Consider the following 13,025-nt stretch of genomic DNA (forward strand, 5'->3'; position numbering starts at 1 on the left):
TTTCCAAGATTACAAACTTTCTTCCATGTCTGTTAAGAGCAGCAAGGAACTTAGCAATAGACTCCAACTTGGTCTCAGGTATCTGCAATTAGAGAGCATAAATTCCTAGTTGAAAGTTTTTTTAAACCAATCTAATTATATAATTGTAGCACTGAAAGGCTACACTGAAAATTAGCTACCCTAATTCTCCATGTTTGTGTATATCTTCACTTATAAGAAAGTATACCAGTTAATGCATTAGTTCTGTAAAGTGAATCACAGTTTTACTTCTTCAATTCTGCAAAATAACAGTTTAAGATTATAGATACCTACAGTAAAATAAACTACATAAAAACGATGATGTAAAATAGATCTTAACAGCATAAAGGGATAACACAGCATGTCATCAGACTCTAAGTAGTACTGAAAAAAAGGTTTTGCTACAGAAGTTTTTTCTTTAACAACAAAAGTTAACTGGTAAGAAAACTACATATTTACATACATTGTTACTAAGGACTATAAACGTATCGCCCTATACAAGTCTCATTATTTTAAAGAGTACATACCAACAGTTTTTTGCCGTACTATACTCCTTGCCTTTTCAGTTCCTGGGGACCCAGTAGTTGTTGCACTTCTCTGTCTCATTGGGGCTTGGCCAGGCTGATCACGACTCCATCCTCTAGAAAATGACTTGTCAACTGAAACTTTCTGAAATTCATGTCCAACTCCTAGAAATGTAGATTTTCAATCTAAGTATACGGTCACCTGATCAATAATCTCTTCAAATTATGTGGACTACCTTGTCTCAGATCTCAGGTTTACTCACATTGTATTATAAAGTATCAAGTTAAATGCTCGTGTGCTGTTAAGGCTTTTTTGAACTTCATCTTACTTCACATTCCAAAACTGATACAGAATTCTACAAATACACCATCAAAAATAAACTATTATTAAATCCTCTGCCATCCACTTGGCTCCATTAAAAAAGAAACATTTGGACAAGCAAAAAAGGTTAAGAGATGAGCTAACCAAAAGCCATCCTGTGGTCGAATAAATCTCTTCTCTGCCAATAATAGTCCCTTGGGAAATAAATAGCCCAGGAAAAAGTAGTTTGGTCACATAATTAACTACCATGGGCTACTGTTAAGTATGAAATGTGACTCAGATATAATCTCTAGCTACCGACTAATTATTAAGAATGAAAAATACTAATACATCAAGGATTATAAAAACACGTATTAACAATATAATCACTATGTCCTGTCCCCCTCCCCCTTTGTAATACTCACTAGATACATAATCTACATTTAGGGAATGTTTGCTTTCGGTTAAAACTAAGAAAATGCTTTCAAAACAATTTTCCAAATAATTCTTTTTAAATAGAGTAACATGAAATCACCTAAATTCTAACAAAAAAAAACCCCATATAATAAAAAGGGAGAGTATTTTGGTTAATTATTAAAAATAAAATATTTAAGATTCTAAATTATTTAAATTTTAGCTAGACATGTACAGAACACTTTATTTCTCATCAAAATTAGTATGATTTTAAGTTTCTTCAAGAAAAATTACAAGGCACTTACATGTTTTATTGTTGAAAAGTTTTAAACTTCTGGGTAAATGCAAGAGGGAACAGTTCAGAGAAAACATGACTTTTTTAACCTCACCCATCTCCCGGGCTTCACCCATCTTCCCAGACCAAATTATTTAAGCAAATTTACGTGGAACATCTCTGTGGACAACTCTTACCTTTCCCTTTGTGCTTTTTTTGCTTCTGTTCACTCAGCTTATCCAATGGTAAATCACTGAGATCCAAACTATATAAATTTCTAGCTAAAACTTTAGTTAGTGTTTCCATAGTCAGTGACCACTCAGTGGCTAACTCCTCCCAATAGGTCAATGATGATAATACTGAGAGTAAGTCATCCCATAGTTCTCGAGAGATGTACACATTTAGATTTGCTTTGATCCAGGCAACGATAAGAGTCTATAAAGACAAATAATAACCATGAAATATGTTCAAGTTCAGATATTCAATTATAAAAATATTACCCAAAACAAGCAGAATTTTAAACCACATAATACCCATGATGCTTTCTTGGTACATAATACTTGTAAAAGTAATCCATGCAACCATTAGCATCTACTATTAATTTCTTTTCAACAATGGCCAACTCCCAACATTCTAAGCAATGTGGGCAAGTTATCAAAACTGAAAAGAAATATCCCTAAAGTTGTAACTATCCTTCATGCTGTATTGCATTAATGTTAAATAAAATAAATGCTGCTTAAAAAGAGTCTCCACACTACTAAGTGTTGAAATTATTGACTAGTTAATGGTTACTGAGCTAAATTAACCAAAACCTACAGTCTCAAATTGAAGATGAAAATCAGTATATAACTTGAATATTCCAAAAAAAATAAGTTATTAGAGATATACTTAATGAAATTTCCTGAAAAATTGTATGTAAACTGAAGAATTAAATTAAGTTTAATTCTGAAGACACCAGAAGAATTAAAGGTGTTCTATAATAAATCCAGTCATAGAATAAAAAAATTATTAGTTAAAGGGCAGAAATTTCTGATCAGCCATTACTCCTAAGATTATATGGATTTCTACTAAAGACAGAACCTCCTACTGAAACAAGTCATGAAGATTTTTTGAAAGCTTCACTCTATATTTTATACTAAAAATTTCACATGTTTATACTTTAAATATAAGCTGAAAATGAGCAGAGCTTATAGTATAGAAAATAACCAGTGATTCTCCATTCTAAACTTAAACATTCACACCACAATAAACTTATTCCACATAGCAAGCTAAAATTGCCTTCCTATAGCTCTCAAAATTAGTTTAGTTCTAACAATTGAGAAATCTTTTTAAAAAGGGCTAATGAAGGGGATGCCTGAGTGACTCAGTAGGTTAAAGCATCCAACTTTCAGCTCAGGTCATGATCTCATGGTTCATGGATTCATGAGTTCTGGCCCCACATCAGGCTCTCTGCTGTCAGTGCAGAACCTGCTTCATATCCTCTATCTCCCTCTCTTTCTGCCCCTCCCCCACTCGCTCTATCCCACTCTCTCACAAAAATAAACAAACACTAAAAAAGGGCGAGGGGTAATGAAGTTAAGAAGAGTTTAGATAATAAATATAACTGGTTTCAAAAGATTATTCACTACCAGCATAAAATTTTAGGCAAATGAGCACATTTAAAAATAGTAATAATTTGAAAGACTATACTTATGGACAAGAATTAGATCTGAGATAGCTTTTATCTATGATATTAAGAACCATTTTATCCATGTATTTGTAGTTAATGTGTCATCTTAAGAATGTATTATTTTGCTATTTTCCAAAGAATCCATGATACATTTAAAGTCAGTACTCTATCCTCAGGTTGGAAAACACAGTAATTCTTATTTAATCAAACTACCACTGATACTTAAGATAAAGACTTGAATAAAGTCTTACAGAAGCAGCACGATAAGAAAGAATTTTTATTATCAACTACTTTTTCACTACTACAAAACAACATAAAACAAAGTTTTGCTTTTCTAACAATGCCAGAGATTTGGAAACTCATAAAGCAAACAATCAGGCCATTACTCATGAAGCTCTCTGGCAGCTTTTTGCAAGCATGTAAATATGCCACACAAGAGAGAAAGTTCAGTATCATCAGCCTGTTTCAATGCTTTTTCACAGACTTGGTATTTCCTTCACTCTGATACTAGGTTGTGAGTGTCTATGTACGGCAAATAGCCTATTCAGATAAGCACTTTTAATTTAGTTCTACAAAAGATCCTTTAATGTGAAATGATCTTTAAGTTATCCCAAGGAACAAGTACAGGGCTCAATGAATCTTATAAAAATACATATCTGTCCATCTATTTATCTATTTATTTATTTATTTTTATTGCCTGGAAAAGTGGTCCTGCAAGTCGACCTGCCAAGGTCATATTTTTTTTCCCCTGGAACTGTAGAAAAGCTTGTGATGGCATCTTCAGTACAGACTCCGTGACTCTGAGCAACACAAGCAGCATCTGTTCCCTTAAAGTAAAAAAATTAATTAATGTTTCCTTCTTGAATATGTTTGTTTTTGGTTAACGAATAACTTTAAAACTAATATTATAAAATGTATTATCTTTCCATAACTCAAATATCAAATATCTTTCAAATTTTTAGAATTCTTTAAATGTTAAAACTAAAAATTCCATTTTATAAACTATACCAGCCATTTTAAAACCATTTTTCATTCATAAAACCCTCCCATCAAATAAAAATGTATGCAAAGCTGATGAATTGGAGGTGGGAATGTGGAGACTGCTCCCATCCCCCAACCCCTGAAAAATGAAGTAGTGACTGACTTTAGGGAGCTGTCTGAAGAACACTCTAGCTATACAATTTGGTTCTACCTTGATGCCTATTCATCTACTTCATCTTTATAATATGGAGAACAAGTACACATCTACAAGTGTACCAGGAGCAATGTCTAACTACAAGACATTTTAGGATCAATAGATCATAGTGATCCTGACGAGTAATCAAGGACCATCCTTTTTAATTTGGCCATTTTTTAACCCTTTATTCTCCTTGTGTACTCCAAGTCAAGCCTATCCTAATATTTTCTCTACCTTGCCTCTTTCTCCTAGATGCTTATTATTAAGACCATAAAACTACCTTATTTGCACCTGGTAATTTGGAAACTGATTCAACCACATGTGAAATGGGTATTTCAGTTTGGGTACACAGCCAGGCTAACAGTCCAATTCCCTATCACAGCCTCCTCTTTGGTTTGTTTGCAAGCCCATTCCAGGCATAGCAATATGTGGGACAGTCCATGTGAGAAATGTGGCAGAGGCAGCAAGAGATCACAGATCTAGATTCGTAATTTTTTGGGGAAGGGAGGGCAGATTAAGATAGAAAAGTATCACTCAGTGAAAAATATCCTAAATTTATTAACAAATAAATATATGCATTCATTCATAAGATAGAAATCAAAGTTGCCACATTTGTAATCTTAGGCTTCTAGCTTAGCTGTATGAAATGAAAAGCTATTTGAAATCAACTACATATGCAATAAAGTATACATTTTCCAAATAAATCTTACATGATTTGTGGTCAAATCAACACTCACTCATCTATAACCTTTTACTTTGAAATATAATAGTAATGATTTTAATTCATAAAATCTTGTAAATTCAATGTAAATATGTGAGTAATCTCTCATAATACTATCACTTCTAGGGAACTTATACAATTTTTTTTTTAATTCTAAAATCGTGTTCCATATAGCAGTTCTCTCACTTTAACCTGGCTCAACAGCACTGATATAAAGTACATTTAAAAAAAAAAAAAAAAAAAAAAAAAAAAGGAAAGGGGGCAGGAGACTAACAAAAGAATGGTCCAAAATAGTACAGTTACTGATTAATCATAACCTAGGCTCAGATGTCATAAGGACCGCAATTCAAATCTCAGCTATGTGAACAAAATTGTGTGCCTAAGAATCACCATGTAAAACAGATTATCTACCTCAGAGTTGCTACAAGCATTAAGAAAATGCATGTATAGTGCTTAAAGATACCTGGCATAGAAAAGTGTTCCAATTAAGTTAATAACAAACTACTTCCAGATGTAACTATATCAACGTTGCTAATAAAGAATTTTTTCAAAATAAAGTCATTTTTCCACATGCAGCAAAACATATATTAAGCATGCTCTTTCACTAAGTACTCCCACTTTTTAAGAATAAGTCAAAGGAGAAAAATGATGTATGTATAAGGATGATCACTGTCTTGTCTCCACCCAAAAACAAAATGAAATAACTACATATCCATCAAAAGATGACTGGTTAAGAAAATTATGGTACATGCAAACAGCGTAATACTATATTACGACTATGTATATGGTTTGGTGAACCAAATATTCATCAAAGGGCAAAACAATGACTACACCTCTAGAGAGTGAGCTTTGGGGAAACTTTAATTTTCTTTTTACAACTTTTCTTCATTTGATTTTTACAATGAACATGTATCATTTTTGCAAAAACTGAAGAGCTGCTCTTTTCCCCAAAAGGCCTATTTTTCCATTCAATTAAATATTTATAGAGTACAAGTAATATATAAAATTCTATGCTCACAAACATAGGAAATATAAAAACAAAGACAACCAAGATATACTTTTTAGGGCCTCTCAATTCAGAGATAAACAGACAATTTATACAAGTAATTTAGGAATTAAGACAATTTTGACAAGAACTGTAACAGGTATAAACACAGAATGAAAAGAAGTGAAGTGAGGGGAAAGAATGTAAGTAAGGATATGTAGAAAAAGGAAGGTGAAATCTAAGCACAGTTATTACAACAGAAAAACATGGCAAGAATTAGGTATTCTTAAAAAAGGTTCAAGAATGTGTGCAGGAGAAGAGCAATTTGGTAAAGCTGGGAACTGGATTCCATTCTGCAGGGTGGAGTTTAGGCTTAAAAGAGAGACAGAAAAGTAGGCAGGGATCTCACTGTACATGGCCTTGAATGCCAGGTTGAGGAATAAAGCATTCTTACATTTAATCATTTCCGTATACTTTTATTCACACATGCATAATTTCATTTATTCATGAATGTATTCATTCGGGAGAGTGGGGTGGGGGTGTCCACTTTAAAATATAATCCAAGAAGGTTGACCAAAAATGTCTGAGATAAAGTGGAGACTATTGTCATCCTAATTATTACATTAAATATTTCTCCATTCATTAATAGAAGCCTCTACAATACTGTGACAAGCTCTACTCACAGACACTATCCCTCTAAAAATTATATTCATATACACAATCAAAAAAAAATAAAGGATAAATATTTTTTACCAAGTTTTTTTGTCCATTGATACTTGCACAACCATGAACCGATAAATGTTAAGAATGCGTTTACACATATCTGTGTGCTCATCCAGAAGGTTTTTAATTTCATTTGCAGGTTCAAGAAGAAATATGTTTGATGAGTTTATAATAAACACCTAAGACAAAAGAAATAATTAGCTATTCATTATAAAATTAATAGCAAATTTCATATTCAGAGAAAAAAAATAAATTTAGATGCTGATTACTGGGTGATCTAGACTATAGGTTAATTCTAACCCTATTTCTACCCCAGCTTGACATTTGAAACTTAAACTCATTAAACAATTGTTTTTATGTTTATCTAGACAAATAAAAAATCACTACTAGGCACCCAAGAAAAAGAAACCAAGTGAAAAAAATAAACCAAGTGAAAAACACCATTTTTAAAAACTGAGAGCTTTAATATAATAACTCTACTGCTGTCATAAAATGAACCAATAAAAGAAAAACTATTTCGAATAAAAGATGATACGTAAATCAAGAACAATTTTCACAATACCATCTATCCTTTCTTTTCATGTGTATAGGCTAAGTGTGTTTATCTGCTTTGGTAATAACAAACTGCATGAATAGATCATATACTATAGTACTACTAATGAGGATCCATTAATATACATCTTTAATTTATTGTAAAGAAATAAAAAGTTTGTTATAATCAAATCATTTATTGTATTTTGTTATCAAAGACAAAGTTATTATAATGGTTGACAGGTGTGTACAAAGGCTCTTGAGGACACTTTGGAAGCAGAGAACATTATATCTATTGTGAACCTTGGACATTTAGATCTTCTATACCCATAATTCTGATTTAAATCTCCTGGATGAACTACATAATAAAACATAGTTGTGAGAAAAGAATATTAAGCTAATTTTAAAATAGCGAAGATGGGGCACCTGAGTGGCTCAGTCAGTTAAGCGGCCAACTCTGGCTCAGGTCATGATCTCACGGTTTATGAGTTTGAGCCCCACATCAGGCTCTGCACTGATAACTCAGAGCCTACAGCCTGCTTCGGATTCTGTGTCTCCCTCTCTCCTCCCCTGCTCATGTTCTGTCTCTGTCTCTCAAAAAAAATGAATAAATGAATAAATTTTTTAATAAATTAAAAAAAATAGTGAATAGATGACTCTGTAAGTCTACCAACACTGACCAAGTAGGCACAAATAAAAATTAGACATAAAATAAGGACATAACAATATATCCAGTAGAGAATTTTAACATGATAGTTTTAATGGATAACTTTATTTGAATAAAACTGAAAAAATTTTAAATGTATTTATTTTGTAGACAAACATAAATTGCTAAAACTAACTCAAGAAGAAATAAAAAAGATGCATACATCAATAATCATGAAAAGACCTGGTTATCAAAGCCTCCTTGATTCATCCCTGAACACCAGGCCTAGACACCTTTACTGGCAAAGTTTTGCCTAGCATGGAAGATGATTCCTATTTTAATTTTTTTTTTTTTAACGTTTATTTATTTTTGAGACAGAGAGAGACAGAGCATGAACGGGGGAGGGGCAGAGAGAGAGGGAGACACAGAATCGGAAGCAGGCTCCAGGCTCTGAGTCATCAGCCCAGAGCCCGACACGGGGCTCGAACTCACGGACCGCGAGATCGTGACCTGAGCCGAAGTCGGATGCTCAACCGACTGAGCCACCCAGGCGCCCCGATGATTCCTATTTTAAACAAACTGTTTCAGAGACAAAAAAAAAAGGAGAACTACCCAATTAATTTTTATAAAACTATAATCCTGCTCTCAAAAACAGACATGAACTATATAAGAAAAGGAAGTAAGAGACCAATATCACTTGTGCTCAAATAGACAAAAGTACTGAGAAGATAGTGGCAATTCAAATTGATCAAAGTATCATACATATTTTATGACCAAGTAGTATTTACCCCAGAAATTTAAGAATACCTTGACATTAGAAAAGTCTATTAACAAAGAATACCCTATAAACAGACTAAAATGGAAAAAAGGATGATCATCACAACGTACGCAGAAAAAGCATCTAGCACTTACTATTTAAAAAAAAAAGAAACAGCAAACTAAGAAAAAAGGTAAAATTCCTTAATCTGAAAAAGAGCACATATCAAGAACTATAACAAATGATATAACAGCAATTAAACCTAAGAAGTACTGGCAAAAGCCAAGAATAAGACCAAAGTACTCGCTATCACCTCATTACCCCTGGAGGACCCAGTAAAGTGTAAAAGGAAAGCTGGAAGGGGGCAGGGAGAGGATACAAAGGAATATAAATATGAATGAATTGTAAAAGGAAAGATAAAACAACTATGAGCAATTTGGGAGAAAAGCAGTCCAGACAAAAGAAAAAGCAAGTTTAAAAGGACCTGAGGTGAAAGCCTACCTCGCATATTTAAGGAACAGCAAGGACTATAGACATAGAGTGGAGTGAAGAAGTGGGGAAGCAACTGGGTAATGATGTTGAGAAACAGAACCAGAGCATGTGGAGAACTTCTTACACTCAACAGTGATAAAAGAATGTTTTTCTTCTCAAACTTTGCAGACCAATCCTATTGTAAAATACAATATAAATGAACTAACAGGAAAAAGGAAATGAAAAAACACATATAAAAATATAAACACAAACTTAATCAAAATCAAGAGATATATTAAATGACTTAAGTTTCTAAATTCTTACTCTCAATTTTTTAATTATCTTATAGTCTATGGGCCACATTCTGAGGAGCCTTGATGTAAAGCCTTATAGACCATTAGAAATACTTTTGCTTTTATGCTTAGTGATAATGCAAAACCAGTGGACAGGTTTGAGTAGAAAAATGACATGATCTGACTTAACAGCATCCCTCTGGCGACTGTGTTGAGAACATACTGGCATGATGGGTGGGCAAGAGCAAAAGCAAGGATACTGATTAGGAGTTTACTGCAATAACTCAGATGAAAAATTATGGAGGCTTGGACACAAGAGGTAGCGTGAGTGTTGAACAGCTAATAGATAGGAGTATTCTGCATACATTCTTAAGATGGCCAGGATTTGGTATCAAATTAGATGTAGAATATAAAAGAGACACAGGAGACAAGGTGGCTTGAACAACTGAAAAACGTGCTATAAACGAAACAAAGAAAACTGCAGGAACAGCATAGCATGTTTGCTGAGCAAGGTGAGAAGCCAAATTTTAGATGCATCAAGTTTGAGATGTCTATTAGATATCTAAGTGAAGATGCTACCTTGGCATTTGAATATTTGAGTTCAAGGCTCTTAGAGTTCAGACAAGAGGTCTCAGACTAGAAACAAAATTGTATAAGTTGCAGTAAAAAGCATTTAAAGCCAGAAGAATGGATGAGATCAAACAGGAGAATAGAAAGATCCAAGAACTGATTCTTGGGCACTTCAACATGAATAGTCAGGGAAATATGAAAAAATCAGGAAAGGGGCACCTGGGTGGCTCGGTCGGTTAAGCGTCTGACTTCAGCTCAGGTCATGATCTCACAGTTCATGAGTTTGAGCCACACAGCTCTTTGCTTACAGCTCAGAGCCTGGAGCCTGCTTTGGATTCTGTGTCTCCCTCTCTCTCGCTCTCTCTGCCCCTACCCAGCTCATGCTCTGCACTCTCTCTCTCTCTCTCTCTCTAAAATAAATAAACATTAAAAAAAATTTTTTTTAAAAACCAGTAAAAAATTCTGAGAAGTGACCACTGAGTTGGGAGAAATACAGGAGGGATGCTACTCTGAAGGCCAAGTGAAGTTTTAATAGGGAGGGAATGGTCTATTCTGTCAAATGCTCCTGACAAGTCCAGTAAGATTAGGATTGAAAAATGTACATCTGGGGGCGGCTGGGTGGCTCAGTCAGTTGAGCATCCAACTTCGGATCAGGTCATGATCTCACGGTTGATGAGTTCGAGCCCCACATCGGGCTCTGTGCTGATAGCTCAGGGCCTGGAGCCTGCTTCAGATCTGTGTCTCCCTCTCTCTGTGCTCCTCCCCTGCTCACACTCTATCTCTCTCTCAAAAATAAATAAATATTAAAAAAATAAATTAAAATAAATAAAAAGAAAAATGTACATCTGATTTAACAATGTGGAGGTCACATGTGGCCTTGACAAGAACAGTCTGATTTAAAAAATGAATGACTGCAATGAACTCCTACAAATCAATATGAAAAAGACAACCCAACAGAATAAGGGAAGAAGCATACAAATAGGCAATTCATAAGAAGATGCTCAATTTCAATGGTGATGAAATTAAATGAAAACAAGGAAACACAAACTTAAAAAAATAAAATAACATTTCACATATATGAGGCAGCAAAATTAAAATCTAACTATATAGTGGGGAAGATACAAGGAAACGAGAACTCGCAAACACTACCAAAGAAAATGTAAATTATTATAATCACATTGGAGGACAATTTGGTAGTAACAGTAAAGTAAGGCTGATAATGTACAACTTCTCCAACCTGGTAGCTCCACTTCTGAGTATATAACCTAGAGAAATTCTCCCACAGAGTACAAAGAAAACCAACAACCCACAACCATATGTAAGAATGCTCCATGCAGCACTATCTGATAGTGAGAAATTGGAAACAACTTAAAAAGCATCAACAGAAAAATCAGTTAAGTAAAATGTGAAATAACCATAAATTGCAATACCAGAAAGTAGCTAAAATGAATGAACTACAGCTATGTATCAACAACACATCTCAAAAACACGTTTAATACAAAAAGAAAGTACCAGATGACAGTACACCATGACACAATTTATATAAACTTTAAAGCTGTAATACATATAAATTAGGAAGCAAAAGTTAAGGAAAAAACAAAATTAATATGTTCTAAGGATAACTGATAAACATGGGTACTGATTTTATTAAAAAATTATATTGTACACTGAAATACTTAAACATATATTTGAAATATTTAATGATTATTTTATTGTATTTTTAAAAAACAACCAAGAAATGAACCACCTGCAAAACTGCCTGGGTACCAGCTCGTATGTTTTGTTCTGTGGCTTCTTCGGAGGCATTATGAAGAACATCTTGGTAGGTGCCATTTTTTGTCCAAGTAGAATTTCGAACATGATCAGCAACATCAGTCCCATTTTCCTGAAGAAAAATACCAAGTTTTTCATATTTCATTAAGAATGCTACAACAAGATAATAAGCTGAAGAAGTAAACTGGAAATTATTGGGTCCTCCTACTAAGCATCTTCTCAAAATAAATGTTTCATTTGATTACAAAAGCAATATATGTTCACTGTGAAAAAGGTTCTTCCCATTGACAAAAACAAAAAGAAAACAAAAAGTCATCCCTAAGAGTCAGACAGAAATTTTATCATTTCAGATATAGGGACATTTTTCTATGGATATAATGTATGAATCTCCCTTCTGTAACTCACACATTTAAGAACAGGATTATATTACAGTTCTGTAAAACATGAATTCCATTCTAAAGTAAATGACAGAATCCAAATAACTTATTTTTTAAAAATTTTTTAACGTTTATTTATTATTGAGAGACAGAGACACAGCATGAGCATGGGAGGGGCAGAAAGAGGGGGAGACACAGAATCTGAAGCAAGCTCCAGGCTCTGAGCTGTCAGCACAGAACCCGATGCAGGGCTTGAACTCAGAAACCGCAAGATCATGACCTGAGCTGAAGTCGGATGCTTAACCGACTGAGCCACCCAGGCGCTCCTAAATAACTTATTTTTTAGTGTTTATTTATTTTTAAGAGACAGAGAGCATGAGTGGAGGAGGTGAAGAGAGAGAGAGGGGATAGTGGATCCAAAGTGGGCTCTGTGCTGACAGCAGCAAGCCTGACGCGGGGCTCGAATCCATGAAGCATGAAATCATGACCTGAGCTGAAGTCGGACGCTCAACTGACAGAGCCACCCAGGCGCCCTTGGAATCCAAATAACTTAAATAAATCAACAGAAAACAGTTTCTATTTGGTTTACTTTAGAGTATTAAAATTCTTATTACCCAAAGACAGAGAATATTAGGTACTTCAAACCACTAAGACTGTATCTTTCTGCCTGAGTGTTAGCTGTCAAACGCCTTGCAGACTAAGGAGTTCCTTTAGGTGAAAAGCCGCAAAAACAGACTCAGTTTTGTTCTCTTTTATTTATTAATTTTTGTAAGTTTCTTTCTAGCTGTTTTCTGCTTTTGG

General features: G+C 34.1%; 1 protein-coding gene across 8 annotated transcripts in view; it reads right to left on the minus strand.

Moving 5' to 3' along the window:
- Window positions 1–13,025, minus strand: part of RALGAPA1 (Ral GTPase activating protein catalytic subunit alpha 1) — a 264,987-nt gene that overhangs the window by 161,611 nt on the left and 90,351 nt on the right. For all 8 annotated transcript variants that reach the window (XR_006203767.1, XM_042942992.1, XM_042942991.1 and 5 more), the window contains exons 12-16: window positions 11,822–11,959; window positions 6,837–6,985; window positions 3,898–4,027; window positions 1,729–1,966; window positions 546–707 (exon numbers count right to left, since the gene is read on the minus strand). Coding sequence is in view for 7 of the 8 variants with exons in the window: in XM_042942992.1 (XP_042798926.1) it covers window positions 546–707; window positions 1,729–1,966; window positions 3,898–4,027; window positions 6,837–6,985; window positions 11,822–11,959 (817 nt within the window). In the remaining variant the exon portion in view is untranslated. The remainder of the gene's footprint in view (window positions 1–545; window positions 708–1,728; window positions 1,967–3,897; window positions 4,028–6,836; window positions 6,986–11,821; window positions 11,960–13,025) is intronic.

Source organism: Panthera leo, chromosome B3, assembly GCF_018350215.1.
Source record: "Panthera leo isolate Ple1 chromosome B3, P.leo_Ple1_pat1.1, whole genome shotgun sequence".
Taxonomy (NCBI): Eukaryota; Metazoa; Chordata; class Mammalia; order Carnivora; family Felidae; genus Panthera; species Panthera leo.